Here is a 21,433-nt window from a genome sequence, read left to right on the forward strand (position 1 = left end):
GAGGCTTTGACCTTGATTTCTTTTTTCCTCTGTTTTAATCGTAATCCACAGATGGCTGATTTCCAAATTCGGCTTTGATTCATTAATCATCACTTTTATTCATCAGATGCATTATTCCCAACACTGTTCGGGAAATACTTCCCACCAGCAGCTGCTGTTGCACTTACTGCTGAAACACCACAGCTCTTTACAGGAGAACGTTAAGATCACACCTCAGATCTGTGTGAAACCAGCACTTGATATTAGTTTCCTGATCAACAGTAGTTCAGTGATGCTTCTTTCATCTATTTCACATTTCATTTTGAATTTTGTTATGTCTACATATTGCTGATTTAGATTTGTTATCTACAGAGACGTTTAACCCTCTGAACCCCAATGAGCCATTTCAGCTTTTTACATTCTCCTCTGTGTCCTCGTGTCACTGTATTCATATATAAAAATCTATATAATCTATAAATCCTGCAGCTCTATGGAATCAGCACAATCAGAACAACTCAAACATGTCTTTGTGCAGAATAACACAGTTACAATGACAGAAATCAGAAAAACAAGTTGAATTTCTCTGATAAATTATTTTATAATTTTAAAAATTGGAATAAAATCAAATTTATGTATAAACACTTTTCCAAGTGTCAAAGATGCTGTAAAAAAAAAAAAAGACACAAAATGACACAAAAAAAAATGCAAAATGACATATTGTACATATTGAAGTGTTGTCATGTTTCCAGCCTCTCCTGTCCTCTCCTCTCTGCTCTGTGTAAACAGATTTTCAGTGAATATTCCTCATGTGACCGTTGGTCTCAGCAGAATCAATCATGTCTTCACATTGTCTCTGAGGAGCAGAATTTAGTGTTTTTAACAGGATCTGGTTAGTGCACACACTTTATTTTAAATGACACATGGAGAATAAAGAGATTCTGACACAAATATCAACATTTTAAGTCAAGTTTTGTTCACTTTTCATAACAAAAACTTCTTTCTGTGATGAACTTTGTATTTTTGGCAATCTGCCAAAGAAAACATAAGTTTCACTCTAGCTGTCGGGATGGTGGCAGTATTTACATTCTCGTTTGTCATCTTGGAGTCTTCCTTTGTTTTACTGGCATTGCAACATATCCTGGTGTGTTATAGCCTCTTGATCACTGGCAAGAGTGTCGGACAGATCAACGTTGAGTTAGTGAGCTAGCGCTGCTCTTCTCCCAATAAAATAGTCTTCTGTAGTCGGTTAAATCCAGCAATCCTCAGCTCCTCTCCAGCAGGTTAAATCCAGCAATCCTCAGCTCCTCTCCAGCAGGACAGTAACAGAAATGGTGCACTCTGTTTGGACTTCCGCAGGATACAAAACAACTTGCACAGCCTAAATATAGTCCCCGTCATTTCATATTTTATTCCTCCATACAAACAGTTTTTATTCTCGATGTACTCATTGTGTATAAATGACTGTCCCCCCCCCCCCCCCCCTCAGGTCCGAGGACGGAGACCCTCTCAGCTCCCCCTGGACAGACCACAGAACTCCCAGGAGCCTTTGCAGCAGCCGGGCTCAGTCCGTAAGAGCCACAGGAGAAAAGGTACCAACACCAGTTTGATCATTCAGTCGGTGCTTTTACTTCTCTCTGCTATCTTTGAAGTTTTGAGCTGCTGTCAGAGGGAAATCCTCTTTTTGCCGTTTTGTCTTTTTTCACCTCATCGCCTCGTCTTTCCCACGCTGTTGCCTCATTACATGAAATCTGATATTTTCCTGCGATCCCACTAGTTTCAGCTGATGTTCCTTCTTCTTTCTTTTTCTCATCTCTTTCATGTTTTCCGCTCATATCTCCTGACATTTCTTCTCCTCTTCCTTCTCTCATCTCCCTAAATATCAAATAATTTGGTGTTATCACTTGACTTTTACTCGTCTTTTCTGATGTAACTGCGGCATTTTATCATTTCTGCATATCTGTTTCAATATCAGTCAAATGCCATCTGTTTCCTCTCTACCTTGTGTTTTTTTTCTCCTTCATTTATTCCAACAAAGAGCTGCCAACATAAAAACATTGTCAACATGCACTAAACTCCTCTGCAGGTATACGGCATCAGTTTATTTTGAGTTTTTTGCCATTTCTTGTTGGTTTAGGTTGGTAAAGTTATGATTTGTCGTGCAGAATTTGCTCCTGCTGGTCTTTATAATGCCGTTCAAAAGAACTAACTGCATTTCATAGTGGAGAACATTTTAATTGATTTAATTAAAGGTTATTTTCTTACTAGAACCTATAATAACAATAATGATACTACTGCTACTACTAATATGTATAATAATAATAATAATAATAATAATAATAATAATAATAAAATGTATAATAATAATAATAATAACAATAATAAGAGGCAGCTCCTCCAAAAAGCTGAAGTAAACTGTCTGGATAGGACAAACAAGCAGGGAAGCCAGACCATCAAAGACCAGCTGGGACTATAAAAGACTAGTTAAGACCATTAAAGACCAGCTGAGACTATAAAAGACTAGTTAAGACCACCCAAGGCCAGCTGAGACTATGAAAGACTAGTTAAGACCATAAAAGACCAGCTGAGACTATAAAAAGACGAGTTAAGACCATTAAAGACCAGCTGAGACTATAAAAGACTAGTTAAGACCACCAAAGACCAGTCAAGACTATAAAAGACTAGTTAAGACCATCAAAGACTAGCTGAGACTATAAAAGACTAGTTAAGACCATTAAAGACCAGCTGAGACTATGAAAGACTATGAAAGACTAGATAAGACCATTAAAGACCAGCTGAGACTATGAAAGACTAGTAAAGACCATCAAAGACCAGCTGACACTATGAAAGACTAGATAAGATCATTAAAGACCAGCTGAGACTATGGAAGACTAGATAATACCAATAAAGGCCAGCTGAGACTATGAAAGACTAGATAAGACCATTAAAGACCAGCTGAGACTATAAAAGACTAGATAAGACCATTAAAGACCAGCTGAGACTTTTGATGAGAATTATAGACCCAATTTAGATCTGTGTTTTGTTAACCCTCCTCCTCCTGCTTCCTCTCCTCTCCTCTCCTCTCCGCTCCTCTCCTCTCCTCTCTCTCCTCCCCTTCCTCCTCCTCCTCCTGCTCCTCCTCCTCCTCTTTCTCCTCCCCCTGCTCCTCCTCCCCCTCCTCCTCCACTCAGGTACGTTGGTGTGCAGTGGTAACGGGACAGGCAGCAGCTCCATCTACTCTGTTGCCATGGTAGCGATCCCTGACTGTGTGGACAACGCCACGCAGACGGACATCAGCTTCCAGAACATCGTGCCGCTGGGAAAGACCAGAGGTCATCACCACCACCACCACGGCCGAGGGGGCGGCTCCTCCTCCCCTCCACCCCCTCCTCCCTCCCCTCCCCTCCCTCACCTCGTGGAGCCGTACGGGATCAATGAGTTGTATGTCAGGGCCTGTTGTCTTTTGGGGGGTCAACAATAGTGTCAAGTCTCCAGATATGAAAAATCAATAATGCCTTATATGACGGGGATTGATTTTTCCGTCTCTCTGCAGCTGTGTGTTTGAGTACAACGACCCCGACGACTACTTTGACGTCTCCAACCACGAGGTGGACAGACAGGACGATCTGGAGTACGAGGTGAGGACCCCGCAGCTGTATTATCATAAATTTCCACTAATTAATTCAATATCTCAGTAGCTGTTTACCTTTTTTCAAGTACTTAGGCCTTTGTAATGAGTCTGAAAGATCTCCCTCCATTAGATCCACTGAAATCTGCAGCTGCACATTTGTGACTCAGTCAAAGTAACTTCTACCGAGTGATTCAGCCTGATGAATGCATCTGGAGTATGAGTGAGCAGAGCAGCTGTGGTTCTTCTTTGAGACAACAGATTCGCTGCTTCATGTGAAGGCAGCAGACGGAGGTGCAGCTCAGTAAATCCAGTGGATCTGAAGTCTTTGCAGAAATGGACAAAATGCAACAAACTGTGATTGCCGAGGTTCTGGCTGATAAATCCAGCTCAACGTTTGATGGAGCAGATAAATGTTGATCAATAGATCCGTCTGCTCCGGCTGATCCATGTAGTGCATCAATCTGAGACCCAGAGCCTCCTTTATAGATTAATTTTCTGACATGTGATTCTCACTCCTGACTGGCTCTTCTCCTGCCGAGGCTCGTGGGTAATGTAGTATTAAGACCACTATGACGAAGCATGATTCCATGAAAGACTAGTTTAGACCATTAAAGACCAGTTGAGACTACTTAAGACTAGTTAAGACAATCAAAGACCAGTTGAGACTATAAAGGACTAGTTAAGACCATCAAAGACCAGCTGAGACTATAAAAGACTAGTTAAGACCATCAAAGATCAGCTAAGACTATAAAAGACTACTTAAGACCGTCGAAGACCAGCTGAGACTATAAAAGACTAGTTAAGACAATCAAAGACCTGTTGAGACTATAAAGGACTAATTAAGACAATCAAAGAACAGCTGAGGCTATACAAGACTAATTAAGACCATCAAAGACCAACTGAGACTATAAAAGATTAGTTAAGACCATCAAAGACCAGCTGAGACTATAAAAGACTACTTAAGACCATCAAAGACCAGCTGAGACTATAAAAGACTAGTTAAGACCATCAAAGACCAGCTGAGACTATAAAAGACTAGTTAAGACCATCAAAGACCAGCTGAGACTATAAAAGACTAGTTAAGACCATCAAAGACCAGTTGAGGCTATAAAAGACTAGTTAAGACCATCAAAGACCAGTTCGTTTAGTCTTTATTTTATTAAAGGCGGTAGGGGTGGAAGAGGGGATGAGAGTGGAAGAGAAAGGACAAAATAAATGAAGGTTGGAGATTAGAAGGTGAAGAAGAGAAGAGAAGAAAAGAAAAGCGGAGCAGGAGAGGGAAATTAAAGGAAGGAATAAACACACGAAGAGATAAAACATGAGGAAAAAATGAGAAGAACATGAGAAAGAAAGGAAAGACGAAGCAACAAAGTGAGCAAAGAATTAATTAAATGAGACCTGGAGAAGGGAAGAAAAGAGACATTTCTGCTTGAACTGCAAAACCATCAGAAATGCTACATGAACAAATTGACTTCTACAAGCTGTCGTGTTTAGTGGAGAACAGCAGAGTGATGTTCAGACTGGTATTAACCTTCAGACAGAGCAGAGAGCTCAGTGTACTCAGGCCTAATGGGCCTCTGTGTTCAGCTGAATGGCACTTTTTTTCTCTTTCTGCTCTGTCAACTCACTGCTGTTTGAGACAAACGACAGTTTGGTCATTAAAGAAGTCAGCAAAGTGGAAACATTCTGCTTCTGTGGCTCAAATACCAAAAAGACCTCATGTTCTCCGTAAATCCTTTCCCCCTCTACCTTTCTGCCATGTTCTTTAATCGCTCTCTCTCTCTTTATCTACAATCATTTACACAGTCTGCACCATCATTATACCCCAAAATTATTTCTAATGTTCTTCTTTCTTTTTCCCTTGGAATACATCCTTCATTTCCTCCCTAAATCACATCTTTCCTCTGTTGATGCCTCCAGCTAAAACCAGATACAGAGGTCTTTAAAGATGGTCTTAACTAGCCTTTCAATGTCTCAGCTGGTCTTTGGTGGTCTTAATTAGTCTTTTATAGCCGCAGCCAATCATTGACAGTCTATGGTCTCATAAGGTCTGAGGTTGAGAATCCACCTGAAGACTAGCTGAAGCCTACAAAGACTGGACAAACCACAGCCCCTGAATGTTTCAGTTGATCTAGCCCTGCAGGTGGTCACCGTTTTACAGAGCCCCTGCCTTCGCCGGCTTCCTGAGATGGATTGAGCTTAGCTGTGGCACCTGCTGGTCCGAAGACCACCTAAAGACCGGCGTTGTTTTTGATAAACCACTTGAGACCATGAATCACGTGTCCTTCCCCTGTTCCTCCAGGAGGTGGAGCTGTACAAATCCAGCCAGCAGGAGAAGCTGGGACTGACGGTCTGCTACAGGACAGACGACGAGGAGGATCTGGGGATTTATGTCGGAGAGGTGACACTCATCTACTCCTCGTCTTTTTTATCTCCAGAGTTTATTCACTCATTCATTGAACCCCCAACGACTCATTTCTCCTCTCATTCATTCAGCAAGTCCTCCAAGCCAAACACACTCACCGGTCATTTGTTTCTTCCCTTAGATATGACCCACAGGAGCGTTTTCAATTTGTGTCCTTACCGGAAAAGAGATCAACACGTCCTTATATGTAAACGTCACAGTTTTGAACACATTTAAGTTGTGAAACAAAATATTTCCCTGAGGTTAGGGCAAGAAGTACATGGTTAGGCTCCATGAAAGACTCAAAAATATTTCTGTACGTGTGTTACTGCAGGATTCCTCTAGAGGGAGCTCCACATAAATCAGACTGTGTTCAAATAAAACACAGGCGGGCGGCACCTCCAGTCTGATCAGTGAGACACGAAGTGTCTTCAGCCTGCAGTCTATCAGACATCCAGCAGGGGGCGCCACCACCCGGTCCTCTCTATCTCTACACAAACTGAGACGACTTCTCACCTCCTTTATTAGCTCAGAATAAATCCGGGTGGCAACATTCTGGTCTCAGTCTGTAGTTTCAAGTCTTCTCCAAGACAATCTGATGATAGTGTGTAAATAATGGTCCTATTCAGATGGAAACAGATGATGAAGCAGGGTGTGGTTTGATTGACAGGTTGCTGTCATCAGGATAGAAGCAGAACAATGTGTATCCATGGCAACGTGGACATCTAAACACAACTCTGACCATTTCAGCGTGTTTTCACTTCAGATTTTTTCAACATTTAGTTCATTTAAAAATGTCTTGTTCAGCATTCGGTCAGACTCAAAGACTCCAAGGAGTTGCTGCTCAATTTCTCCAGTAAAAGGGAAAGAAATACCAAAAAACAGACACAAAATGACAAAAAAAGACAATAAAATTACTTAAAAAGTAATAAAAGAGCAACAAAAGACACAAAATTACCCCAAAAATACAATAAAAATACAAAAAAGACACAAAATTACCAAAATAATACAAAAAAAAGTCAAAATTACAAAAAAGACAAAAAGTGACAACAAAGTCCTAAGAGAGCAACAAAAGACATACAATGACTATGAAACTACATTAAGTTTTAGTATTAACAGTCTATTTTTAGACACACCCAACAGTCAGATCTGGTCCCTGCTGGTTTAACTAACAAAGATGGACACAGACGTAATGCCAAACTCGATGCTTCAAGCGTCCACAAACCAACGGGGGACGTCACTGTGACGACGTATTTATAAACAGTTAATGTACAAACACATGGAGTCATATTTTGGGGAAGTACTGTCTCTAAAAAATGCATAAAAGTCAGAGCATGATGCTTTAATGCAGCTCATAAAGGTGTTTCCCTGCTTACTCCATCATCTTTCTATTCATTCAGCCCTTCGTATAAAAAATTACCTCATAATTTATTTATTAGCTTGATCCATTAAACACTTCATTATCTTATCTTTGAATCCTTTCATTGGTTCAGCTCCGACTGATTTACTCATCCATGACATCATTTATTCATCCGTTTGTTTACTATAGGTGCTTTGTTTCTTTCTCCCACTTTCAGGTTAATCCAAACAGCATCGCAGCCAAGAATGGACGCATCAGAGAGGGAGACAGGATCCTGCAGGTACACAAACACAAACACCAACAGATTTTTTTTTCATTTCAGATGCTTTCTGTTGCATCAAAAAAACAAGAAAGTCTTAACATTTAATTTCAGTGGTCAAATTAGCATTTCACGTTGATTGGAGTTAGGTTAGAGAAGTGTCTGGTAAATGGACCCTGAAATGAGAATTTATTTCTCTGTCCACATTCAACATTCATAATATTTTTCTGACAGTGTGGTCATAAATAGTGTCTGAAGGATCAGAGGAGCTTATACAGTCATGGAAAAAATTATTAGACCCTTGTTTTCTTCTTTCTGATAAGAGTTTAATTTAAGAGCTGATATCTAGACATTTAACATGATTTTCTTGATTATGATTTTGGTTATTATCAATAAAACCATGGAATGTCTAGACATCAGCTCTTAAATTAAACTCTTATCAGCTATTTTTGTTACCATTATATTTGTCCAAACAAATGAACCTTTAGTTGTACCAGGCATTAAAATGAACAAGAAACTGAAGAAAACAAGGTGGTTTAATATTTTTCCCATGACTGTAGATAAGCTGTTGGAGATAAACAAGCATCAGCATGACAAATCAACATATGATTTCCTTTTTATTTCACATCATATTCAGATTCAGGCTCCCCAAAGGTCCAACCCTCCATCGACCCCTCAACTTCTCTACTTCCTCTAGTTCCTCTCACAGGACAAACTTATTCATGTGACCACAATTAATTACAGCCACTGAATGATGACTTGTCAGAAAAAGATAAATCTCTGTGTTCATATATCGACCTCCAGAGTTAATTAAAGTACGTCTCCACTGGTGAATGAAGCACTTCCACAATGGTTAGAAATAGTTTCAAATCAAACTATGTAAATGTCCACCTGCAGCCCCTGGGACGGCCTGGACCAATCAGAGACAGCTGTCAGCAGCCCAGTTACTGAGGTCCTAAAAATAGACTGAGGGAGTCACTGTGTGTTTCCAGCACTACGCTCAGCTCTGTCCTTCACACAATGGAAGAGGACGTGTTGGAAAAGTGTTTCTGTCAAAATAAACTCAGCTCACGTTTCATCCTGAACTCTTGAGACAAACCCCATAGAGCTGAGACACAGGGAGGACACAACTCCACATCCTGTGTCTCCTTCTCTCCTTCAGCTCAAAACTCAGGAATCTGTCTCATAGAATCAGTCTTAAAATACGTCCCCATTACTCTGACCCCACAAATGTGTTTTCTTTAACAGTTCGCCAAAAGTACAAAGTTTATTGTAGAAAGAAACTGTAAAAACAGCCATTATTGTCAAAACTTTAATTTTCCAACGGTCCTTGAAAAGATCATAGTTTACAAAAGTTTCCGTTATGAAAATAACCAAAAACGTGTGTTAAATGTTGATATTTGTGTCAGAATCTCTTTATTTTACATGTGTCATTTAAAATAAAGTGTTTTCACTAACCAGATCCTGTTAAAAACATTAAATTCTGCTCCTCAGATACTCTGTGAAGACATGATTGATTCTGCTGAGACCAACGGTCACGTGACAAATATTCACTGAAAATCTGTTTACACAGAGCAGAGAGGAGAGGACAGGAGAGGCTGTTTACACAGAGCAGAGAGGAGAGGACAGGAGAGGCTGTTTACACAGAGCGGAGAGGAGTGGACAGGAGATGCTGTTTACACAGAGCAGAGAGGAGAGGACAGGATCATTGCAGGATTATCACAAAATAAAATATTATTAAGATCAAATTAATAATCTCCCAAATAAGGCTTGATGAAGTCCAAGTGATGTTCCATTAAAACATTGTTTACAAAGATAAATTCATCATGACTAAAATATTTTATAGGGTACATAGAGTTTGTGTTATAATAAACACAGAAGTATTACAAAGTGCCCTGAATGAGGCGTCAGGGAGAGTTTAATTAAGAGTTTGACCTTTTTTGTTTCCTGTTGAATGTTTTGGTTTCGTGATGAAAAACGAGCGTGAATAAATTTATCTGTGACATTTCCCTGCTCGTTATCCTCTGACCCTCTGCAAACAGAGTCAGGCTGAGGAAAGGTAAAAGTTGTTGTTGGATGTGACGAGAATAGAGCAGGCAGCACCTGGCATCGCCATGGTTACCGCTCAGTGAGTGATGTCAGCAGCTGTTCCCATGACAGCAGTCACTACAGAGATGAAAGCCTTTCGGACAGCGGTGTCTCCCTCCGGCATCATGCCACCATGAAATAACACAGCCACTTTATTAGGTACAGACACTCCAGATGAATTGGGTGATTTTTTAACTTAACGATTTCACCATGAAATTTCCCAAGTTTTCATCATATTTTAGGAACAAATTGTTGCATAAATCAGGGTATGAATGATTGTAAAATCCTTCAAAATATAGTTAGGGATAAAACTGGTCAGTTTGGTGTCTGTAAGTGGAACTGCAGTTGAGATTTTTGAGAAAAAACAAATTTTGAGAAAACAGCCTTTATAGGTTTTTATACATTCGATATGTAAATGAGGTGTGGGCTCATTAAATATGAGCTAATTTGCATATATTTCCAGGACATAAATCTGAACATTGGATAAAGCAAATTTCAAAGTTATTTTATCGTGTTAATATATATTAGATTCAAAGTTTTTTTTACAGGAATACAACTGCTCAGTTTGGTGTCTGTAAGTGGAGCTGAAGTTGATATTCATGAGAAAAACCTAATTTTGAGAAAACTGCCTTGACTATTTGAATGTAAAACATTTAAAAGAGGAGAGTGGAGCTTTCAAATGAAGGTTCAGACGACGCTCACGGTGCTTCACACTACGCTAAGATATGCACCAATATGTTTGTTTTGGATGTTTTCGTTACACTATTCTGAAAAATGACATGTTATGGGAGAAAAACAGCACAAAACCTCAAAATAGAATCAGATGCCCCCACAGCAGTGTCTATAGAAATATTCATAATTTTAAACAAACTAAAATCTTTTTGATCTGGCTTTTATATAGTGTCATATCATAAGCATCTTATTATCACAATTTTGTGGTTTATACTTGTTTTATTTATTAGCTTTTATCTGTTTTACCAATATATTTTGTTTATTCGTTTGTGGTTTTATTAAACGTTTATTTCAATTCTAATATAATTATATTTACTCATATTTTATCATTCAGCATGCATTAGTCTCCATGTCCTTTTATTAAATATTCTAAGTTGTTGTTTAGTAATCTGTGCAGCACTTTGAATTAGTGGATTTGTTTGAAAGGCGCAATATGAATAAAATATGATTGATTGTTTACATGTAAAGTAATTTGCTGTGTAAAACACTAAAATATTCTTCTTTTGGTCCCATTTGTTTCAGATAAACAACTTAAACAACTAATCTGTTTCTTATTCTACCTGTTTATTTCTACATTTTCTATGAGCATGATGTGAGTTTTACTTATGACTCTAAAGTAAACACTCTCTCCCCTCCAGATTAACGGAGTGGATATTCAGAACAGAGAGGAGGCTGTGGCCATTTTGACAAGAGAGGACAGCATCAACTTCTCCCTGCTGCTGGCCCGGCCGGACATCGAGGTGCAACACACGACACGATACGATGCCACGCGATACTTTCTCATACAGGAGAAGCTCTGAGTGAAGAAAATGAAGAAATTTGGGCTCGTTGAATACATAAGAGTCTCAGCTTTCCAGTCAGACCCGATTTATGCAGCTCACAGACTGTTTAGGGACCCCAGGATGCACAAAGATTCACATATAACACAATAGGCATGTTTTGCTGCAGAGGACAGAGGGTAGCTTTATCCAGAGGACGACCCCAGTATGCAGAATTATTCAGATACTAATATTACTATTACAAGATAACTACTATAAATTGCCACAATTGTACTGCAAGCACAAAAAGGATGTTTTAACCCCAAATTGCATGAGATCAGCATAAAGTGGGCATGTCTGTAAAGAGGAGACACATTTTGATTTAGTTATCTTGAAGTCAGAGGGTTGCTCACTAAAAAAGCCTAAATTTGGCTTTATTTCACTCATGGCGGGCCGTCCAATCGCTAAGGACTTAAATGTTCACTGACATCCTTCATCTAAACCACCACCAGCAATCTGAAATATCTCAACAAGTATTGGATTGAGAGCTGGGAAGTTTGGTTCAGACCTTCATCGTGTTCCCCAGAGGATGAATCCTGAAGACTAAAATATCATTTTATCTAACACCGATGTTAGCATTTAGCTGTATAGATTGTGGAGATATCCAGGAATAGTCTCCACATCCATAACCTCCTGTCAGAGCGTTTGCTGCTCCATCACTCAGCTCTGCAACCTACTTCACTAACCTACTTTCTGTCGCTGCAGGAGACCAGAACTCAGACAAAGAGTCACAGAAGCTGCAGTTTGGTTCACAGCAGGGTCTGGTGATCTGCCCTTTTGTTATCTGGAACATGTTTGGGAAACTAACAACTAGTTTTAAAGGAAGTTTGATTTATATATTGAGTGGATTTTGAAGACACTGTGACCTTTCCTCTGGTTTAAATAACACAAACTCATGTTCCCAGCACACTGCTCAGTTCTGTCTGTCACACAATGGAAGAAGAGGTGTTGGAAAAGTGTTTCTATCAAAACAAACTCCAGCGCAGCAGAGATTCAACCACACAGCACACACCTTTCATCCTGAACTCTGTGAAAACCCCTGAGAGAGAGCTGAGACACAGGGAGGACTCATTTCCTCGTCCTGTGTCTCTTCGTCTCCACAAGCTCCTAACTCAGAAATCTGTCCCAGTGAATCAATCTTGAACTATGTCCCCTTTACTCTGAACCCCGCCAAACTGTTTTCTTTAACAGATCACCAAAAATAAGTTTATTGTAGAGAGAAACTGTAAAAACAGGCATTATTGTCAAAACTTTAACTTCCCGACAGTCTTTGAATGGATCATCAGTTTTTGAAAGTCTCGTTAGCAAAAAGTGACCAAAACAAAGCTTAAAACTGTGATAGTTTGGTTCACAGTTCTGACGCTCTGCCCTTTTTATTTTCTGGAACATGTTTTGGGAAACTAACAGCTACTTTTACAGGAAGTTTGATTTTAATATTGATTGGATTTGAGGACCTAGTGACCTTTCCTCCGGTTTAAATATTAGCACAAACTGAACACATTTTCATCTGATTGTATCTGCTCAGCCCAGAGCTGCAGACACACTCACTGTGACTCTTGTGACCTTGTGATATTTCTCTAAATGCCACCTTCAGGCCAAACCATGACAAGGTCTTTATACATCTAGTCATGTATTCCTTCACCCTCCACCCACTTTAACGTTTTTATGAAGCAAACTGGAGAGAATATTACTGCAGGATCAGTCTGCAGCAGCTGGAGGAGGACAGGACCGACTGCTACCATTTGTCCCAACATTAAATGGTTTTAGAATGACAGCAGGTCCCAGAGAGAGAGAGAGAGAGAGAGAGAGAGAGAGAGAGAGAGAGAAAGAGAGAGAGAGAGAGAGAGAGAGAGAGAGAGAGAGAGTGTGTGTGTGTGTGTGTGTGTGTTTTTTTGGAACTGTGAGATGGCACACACACGTCAGTTAAAACATGCAAACATATTCACCCACATATAGAGAGAGTGTGTGTCTGTGTGTAACTCACATCAACCAGATGAAGGAGCAGTCAGTCAGTCAGTCAGTCAGTCAGTCTCCTTCTTGTAAGGAGAGAACAGGAGATGATGGATGTTTTATCGACTCAGCAAATAATAAACTGTGCAGTGACGTGGGAGCAGCTTTGATTAAAGAGAGAAAACACCCAGAATAATGTTCCAGAATTTTTTTTTTTATCAAACTGTGTTTTAGTACATATCCGTCGGTCTAACCCCAGATGAGGATCATTTAAACCCCTGGGCGATAACCTCCAAGCCAACACAAAGGTGTTATTTTTGCATCTTGTATCTGAATATTTCTGCATACTGAGGTCCCCCTCTGACCTCAAGATACCCTGATGAAAGGCTCCCTGTGTAGCCACAAGTCTCCTCTATACAGACAGGCCTGCTTTATGCTGATAAAATGCAGTTTGGAGCAAAAACACACATAAAAACATGTGTGTGTGAATCTTTGTGGATCCTGGGGACCCTAAACAGTCTGTGAGCTGCATAAATCGGGTCTGACTGGAAAGCTGAGACTCTTGTGGGTTCAATGAGCCCAATGTTCTTCATGTGTGATGATGTTAGTCATCTGACTGAATTGATAGATAAAATAACTGACCTATACTAGGATTAGATAACTCAACCTCTATCTGTGGAAAATAAACGAGCATGTGCTGCTACTGAACGTCCTGCAAAACCACATTTATCTAGAGAAAACACCAACGTGTGAGGGAGTCCCATGAACAAACTTTCCCAAAATGAGACTCACCAACTTGTGACTTTTATAGTTCACTATGGTTATCATATTGTTAGGTGTTATTCACATAATTCAGCCATTTATAATCTGAATAATTTGGAATTTAGCTGTGAAATGTCTTATTTTCATTGTCGCATTGTTTTTCTCTCCCAGAATGAGAACCCTGCTGGGGCAGAGGAGGACATGGAGCTAACTCTGGAAGGGGGAGGCTTCCACCCAAACCCTCGAGCCTCCTCCTGCTCCCTCACCCCTGCACACCCCCCCGGATATTACCGCCTCTGTCGAGGAGGAGCAGGAGGAGGAGGAGGAGGCCTGGCCTGCCCAGGGGGAGCAGGAGGCCCAGACGATGCAGGGGGCGATGTGGGCATGGAGGAGGAGGAGGAGGAGGATGGGGAGGAAGGAGAGAGAGGAGATCCTGAGGACAGGGACCCCCCCGTCCCCCTCCCCCCCCTGCTCAGCCTGGCTCCTCTGCTGTCCAACAGCCAGGAGCTGGACAGCGGTGTGGGCCGGACCGACGACAGCACCCGCTACGAGGAGTCATCAGAACACGACCTGCTGGGGGACCAGACCAGCGCCCCCAACACCAACACCACCAACACGCCCGGCAGCACCCGCAAATTCAGGCCGGGACCCAGCCCCAGGTAGGACCAACTCTGTGTCTCAAAAAATTTGGAATATTACAAAAGACCAATTTTAAAAAGTATGTTTAATATGGAAATGTTGGCCTATGAAAAGTATGTCCATCTATATGACTCAATACTTGGTTGGGGCTGTTTGACTTTAACTACTGGAAATGGACAGGCAAGACAACGACATATAGCCTAATAATAAGTGACAATGCCCAACCGAAGTGGCGCTCAAAAAAGGAAGAGAATCAAACAAAATGAATAGTGTCAACCATTTAGGGATGGGGGGCCTTATAAAGTTCCGTAGCCCAGAGGCCTCCAGTGATGTTGATGCACCCCTGGTCACAGCGCCAGAGTTTCATCGTGAAAGCAGCAAAATATTCTTATTGTTAAACTGGCTTCAGCCATTGGGACAGGACAAATATTACTTCATAATAATAATTAATAATTCACAGACATGAACAACTCAACACTCAATACAATGGCTACATCTCATGTCTTTTAGATGTGTCATCGTTTCACTCACTGTGTCTATTACAAGGAGAGAGTAAAAGTTTTAAGAAACATGAGAAATCCTTTCCTCTGAAACATCACCTCATGTATATATATGCTACAGCTTATGAGTTTATTCTGAAACATCACCTCATGTATATATATGCTACAGCTTATGAGTTTATTCACTTTAACTTGTGTAGTCTTAACATTCTACATACTCGCCTTGTCCTGAGGGTTAAAAAAATACCCACCGTTATTAAATCTCTAAAATAAAAGCAGTTTCATTGAATTACAAACCCCAAATCTTATTTTTCATAAATAAACGTCATCTTGTGCATCAATAACTTTTTGAATATCAGAGTTTTTCCATCTTAAAAGTTCATAAAAACTGAAGTGAAACAATGACAAACTTAAACTTCTTTGGTACAATAAGGAAATTTGCTACAAAGTACTCGTCTTCTCCCATTTTTTTAATCATTGCCCCCAACCACAAGGTGTGTGAACGTTTAGTAAGATAAAAAACCTTTCAACCAATTTTACTCTTGAAAAAAGATAATTTAGGGTTTTTTGTTTTTTTTTGCTGTTCAACATAATGGCTGGTTAATTTTGGCTAGACTGGTGTAAACAACTCAACTCACCTTTGTCTGACGTAAAAGTGCAGTCAACAGCTGGCCAGTAAGGCTCTCTTCTTTCTAAAGAGGTCCATCAGGCTGGGAGAGAAACGGTCAAGTGTGTCAAAGAAGTTTTCTCTGAGATTTTTCCCCACCACTCTGCTGAACTCATAAAAAACCTGAAACACAAAACATAGCAAACAATGTATAATTCCATGGTGAAATGGCTGTCTGTCACCCTCAAAAAAACATGATTTGGGCGACACATTACACAATTACACAACGGTTAGTAAGATAAAACCTTTCAACCAATGTCAACCAAAAAAAACAACCTAATGTCATTTAGGTTGTTTTTTTCTGCTGTTCAACATAGTGGCGGGTCAATTTTGGCCCTTAAAACAATGCAAGGGTTAATATACCAGAAATTATTCAGGTAAAGTTGTCAAACACACTGGTCAGCTTCATGTGACTGAATGGAAATGGGGGAAATAACAGATCATGGCAGGAAAAAAAGTGTTCTCGGTTTTAACATCTAATTATATTCTGCTCTATTATTCTATAACCCGTCCGTGTTTCCTGTTCCCAGACCTAGTCCCAGACCCAGCCCCGGCCTCGGCCCCAGCCCCGGCCACACCACCCCTCCTTTCCTGCACCTGCGAGACCTCCAGCTCAGCTCAGACTCCCTCCCCGGCCTGGACTGGACCACTGGAGGTGGACCAGGAGGAGCCGCCTACAGCCCCCACCACCACCACCACCACCACCACAAGGTAGATCACATGAAGTCTTCTGTGTTTTACTCAAACCAACAGTAAATAATCTTACAATAATGAGCCACACTCCCAGTCTGAGGACATGGTTCTTGCTGGGAAACAGTGAGAGATACACCTCAGAGTGAACAAGTTGAGGGTAGAACGGAGCGTGAGATGGACAGACAATTTAGTGCAGCGTCAGCAGCGTTTACCGGACCGTTGTGGTGAAGAAGGAGCGAAACCTCGATTTACCGCTCCATCTACATTCCAACCCTCACCTATGGTCATGAGCTTTGTGTAATGACCGAAAGAATGAGATCAAGCGGCTGAAATGAGATTCCTCCGTAGGGTGTCTGGGCTCAGCCTGAGAGAGAAGGTGAGGAGCGCAGACATCCGGAGTAGAGCCACTGCTCCTTTGTATCGAGGTGGTTCGGCCTCCCGTTATTCTACAATGTCATTTAGCAGACGCTTTTATTCAAAGCGACGTACAAATGACAGTTAATAACACAAGCAAGGATGAAGTCAAGAAACATAGCAGAGTGAGAGCCGTGGTTCAGTTTGAGTCCATTAGAACACAAGTCCTTTTAGGTCGCTGAGCGGTCAGTGCGATACTTGTCATCATCTGTGTAGATCAAGAGTGAAGGTGTTCAGAGTTGTTCTTCAGTCTCTTCTTAAACATTGAGAAGGACTTAGCAGAACGGATGGAGTTTGGAAGTTTGTTCCACCACCGGGAAACTATAGAGCAGAAGAGTCTAGTTTGAGACATACAGATCTTCAGCGTTGGAGGAGCCAGACGTCTTTCACTCAAAGAGCGTAGTGGGCAGGAGGGTTTGTGGACCTGAACAAAGGAGTCCAGATAAGAAGGGGCTGTGCCCGTTGCTATTTTGTAGGCAAGCGACAAGGTTTTGAATTTGATGCTTCTGTGACCGGGAGACAGTGCAGAGAGATGAGGAGCGGAGTGACAAGAGCTCTCCTGGGCTGGTTGAAGACTAGCCTCTGGATCATCTGCAGAGACTTGGTGGTGCAGCAGGAAGACCTGCCAGTAGCGAGTTGCAGTAGTCTAAACGCGATACCTCAAGGGCCTGAACCGTTAGAGGTGTTGCGGGCACCTCCACCTGGTAGGAGGCCCCCGAGTAGACCCAGAACACGGTGGAGGGATTATATCTCTCGCCTGGCCTGGGAAATGCCTCGGGGTCCCCCAGGAGGAGCTGGACGTTGTGGCTGGGGAGAGGGACGTCTGGAATGCCCTGCTTAGCCTGCTGCCCCCACAACCCGGCCTTGGATAAACGGATAAGAATGGATGGATAGATGATGCACTGTGTGACTGCTGCAAAACCAATAAAAAAATAGTCCCAGACAAATGCACCACCTTTGAAGAAATATTAAAGTGATCGACTGTAAAGAACTGGGGCTGGTGGGCAGGGGATGTTCAGGGGGAGACAGCAGGCCAACAGCAGATGTCTCATAGAAGTGGTAAACATGATCTGAATCAACCTGCAGATGAATGTGAGATGCAGCTCAGCACTGAGAGTCAATATGTTCTCGTCATAAATCTCAAATTAATGAGGTAATTTGTATTAAACCTATTAAGGTGTGTAAGGGTTTAGAACGTTATGCTATGAAAGTTTTCATGATCAAGTATGTCATATAAGCGGTCACAGCAATTTTTCAGTTGATATTATTAGTTACATGCATGTTTCTAAATTTCTGTTTTTTTAGTCAAGAATCAATAAAAATGTTCTAGAATCTAGTGTCTCAGCCATCCATCCTCTGAATGCTCTAGGTCTCTAGATTGGGGTTGTAAAGTTTCATGAGGCTGTGATTATCCTAGAGGTCACAGCAGCTAATTTTATACACTGAGCTCAAGTTTCACTCACTAACATCATCACACATGAAGAACATTGGGCTCATTGAATCCACAAGAGTCTCAGCTTTCCAGTCAGACCCGATTTATGCAGCTCACAGACTGTTTATGGAGTTGCTGTTAAAGGAATATTCATATGCAATAGGGGAAATTTGCCCCAAACTGCACGCTATCAGCATAAAATTGGCATGTCTGTAAAGAGGAGGCTCGTGGGACACATAGAACCCAATTTATGTGGATTTCTGGAGGTCAGAGGTCAAGGGACCCCTTTGAAAAAAGATTCACATAAAGACGACAAAATTGTGTTTTTCTTGGGTTTTAAAACACAGCAGTGAGCTGACCCTGGTGGACCTCCAGGGGGTCGAGCTGTGCTGTGCTTCAGCGCTGAGAAAGCTCTTTAGTTATTATCTAGAGTGGAGCAATGCAGTCGGCTGTCAGTCGTCTTGTAGCAACAGCAGCTATGAGTGTGTTTCCAGCGTGTTAAAACGTCCCACCTGCTGCAGGGTGAAGACCCCTTTCAGAGCTGCAGGACTGTCTGATGTTGAAACTCGCCTGGTGTTTACAGCGCTGGGCTTTTAAAAAGAGATTCAGACTGAAGCGGAATTAATGTTTGATGCTCTCATCTTAGTAGATTGTTTCATTGGAATGATCTGTTTTCATTTTACATACATATTTTCTGAAAATCAGTGCTGGAATGTAACTAAGTACATTTACTCAAGTATTGTACTGAGTTTCTTGTTCTTTACTTCAGTATTTCTATTTTATGTAACTTTATAATTCTACTCCACTATAGTTTAGAGGTAAATATTGAACTTTTTACTCGACTCCATCTAGCTGACAGCTTTAGTCACTTTTCAGGTCAGATTTTACATAAAAAAATATTTTGATTATGAACTAAAGCACATAACAGTATATTTTATAGTTAAAATGAACCCTATGACAACTTATTTCTAAAAATGTTTGTAAGGTGTAGGTAAGATCACTCAGGATCAGGACGAGGTGGGAGGAAAAAACCTCATTCTGCACTTTGAGAAAAAAGTGGAAATGAGGAGAATCAAGTCCCTTTCTGAGTTATGAAGGATGAAGGAAGAGCTATGAAAGACTTGAAGTTGGTTTCTGGCTGCTAACTCTTGACCTCTGACCTCTGACCTGCAGCACTACCACCACCACCTCTACCAGCCGGCGCTGACCATGATGATGCCGGGCCTGACGGAGGAAGAGTGCCAGCGCTACCAGGAGCTGCTGGAGATCAAGTGCCAGTACGAGAAGCAGATGGAGAGACGGCAGCGAGAAGCGGTGAAGAGAAGTGAACGAGAGGAGGCGGAGGTGAAGGACCCGGAGGAGAGGACAGAGGAGGAGGAGCAGGAGGTTTCTTCTCCTCCTCCGGCGGTGGTGGACGTGAACTGCAACGCTACGCTGAGCGAGCACGAGATGGCGCTGATCGAGGAGGAGCTGCGCCATCTGGAGTTCAAGTGCCGAAACATCCTGCGAGCGCAGAAGATGCAGCAGCTGAGGGAGCGCTGCCTGAAGGCCTGGATGATGGAGGAGGAGACGGTGGTGGCGCGGCCAGGACCTCAGGAAGCAGGTAACACACTGAAATAAAGTCCAGAATCTGACGGAAAGAATCAACCTGCTTGCTCTCCATGAGCTTTAAGGATTAAAGTAGAAACAACACGCACGCTACAAAGAGAGTTGGTGGGACAAAAAGAAACAAATCAGGTGAAACAGAGAGTATGATCAGGAACTTATAAAAACTAAAAACTAATAAAACTCCATGTTTGATGATGATAGAACAAGTAAAACCGAAAATAAGGTCAAATATATTTAGTATTAAAAAAATATATAGACAAGATGTTCTCATTTGACGTCTTGGATGTTAGAATATAACCAACATTTAAAGTTCTTCACTGAAAGAATATTTTTTTTAAATTAGATTTTAGGTTTTTTTTGTTGTTCCATTAAAAAAATGTTTATTTAAATTTGAATGGAAAAATAAAACCAGACAAAATAATAAAATAAAACAGGCCGGAAAAAAAATGTATATATAAAATAAATAAAAATAAAACAGACCATAACCTTTAACAAGAATGAATTAATAAATAAATATAATAACTGAACCTAACCCTTTAACAAGGAAAAAAAAAACCTTTAACAAGGAAAAAAAACTTTAAACATGAAAGAAATAGTTCAAAAAGTAAAACCGGAGAAAATGTCAATATTTTTAGTATAAATATAGAACTAGATGTTCTCATTTCACCTCCTAGATGTCAGATTATAACAACATTTAAAGTTCTTCACTGATCAGAATAGTATTCGGAAAGTTAAAAAACATCATTTTCAAAATCAGATTTTAGAGTTTTATGTGTTCTTGATGTTGATCCAGTGAGTCAAAGTGAAATCATGCTCAGGTCCTTCAGGTGAGGCCAATACATGTTTAACTTTATATTCATACAGAATGAGATGAGTCAGATACACTTTGACTCCTCAGTGTCTCTGCAGTTCTTCTTACTCCACTTGAATTTGTACAGTAGTTTTTCCGTAATGCTGCCGATAAACAAACCGCAGTGAAAACACAAGCTCACTGTTGGTGGAAAAATAAATTAAAGAACGATTCAAACCAAAAATTCTTCCCCTACAGGTTTGGAAAACGAGGACGAGGACGATAACGACCCTCATCGCCACGAGCTGTCGGCAATCAATGAGCTGCCGGAGCGCGAGCGGTCCGACGACAAGGACAGCACCAGCGCCTACAACACTGGCGGGGAGAGCTGCCGCAGCACGCCGCTGGTCAGCACCGAGCAGATCCCGCCGCTCCAGGAGGAGGAGGACGAGGGCGGGAGGCGTCTGATGTCTCCGCCCCCTCTGCTCCCCCTCGGCCGTCTCCCTCCTCTCAACTCCCCCCTTGCCCCGCGGCGCCACGGCCGGGAGCGGGACAGAGAGCGGCGCCACTCCAACCTCGGCTGCTCCTTCTCCCCCGGCAGCTACAGGAAGTACGAGGCCGCCAATGGGGGCACGGCCCACGGGTCCAGGTCCACGCCCTCCACACCCTCCAAGTTCAGGTCTGAGTCTAAACTCTGTCTGGAGTTTAAA

The 21,433-nt window shown here is 41.5% G+C and overlaps 1 protein-coding gene across 1 annotated transcript in view; it reads left to right on the plus strand.

Moving 5' to 3' along the window:
• Positions 1-21,433, plus strand: part of LOC131971647 (PDZ domain-containing protein 4-like) — a 68,973-nt gene that overhangs the window by 34,331 nt on the left and 13,209 nt on the right. The window contains exons 3-12 of the mRNA XM_059333180.1: positions 1,466-1,568; positions 3,168-3,417; positions 3,530-3,614; positions 5,910-6,008; positions 7,589-7,651; positions 11,089-11,190; positions 14,152-14,639; positions 16,317-16,497; positions 19,499-19,928; positions 20,982-21,402. Of these exons, the coding sequence (XP_059189163.1) occupies positions 1,466-1,568; positions 3,168-3,417; positions 3,530-3,614; positions 5,910-6,008; positions 7,589-7,651; positions 11,089-11,190; positions 14,152-14,639; positions 16,317-16,497; positions 19,499-19,928; positions 20,982-21,402 (2,222 nt within the window). The remainder of the gene's footprint in view (positions 1-1,465; positions 1,569-3,167; positions 3,418-3,529; positions 3,615-5,909; positions 6,009-7,588; positions 7,652-11,088; positions 11,191-14,151; positions 14,640-16,316; positions 16,498-19,498; positions 19,929-20,981; positions 21,403-21,433) is intronic.

This window comes from Centropristis striata, chromosome 5 (genome assembly GCF_030273125.1).
Source record: "Centropristis striata isolate RG_2023a ecotype Rhode Island chromosome 5, C.striata_1.0, whole genome shotgun sequence".
Lineage (NCBI taxonomy): Eukaryota > Metazoa > Chordata > Actinopteri > Perciformes > Serranidae > Centropristis > Centropristis striata.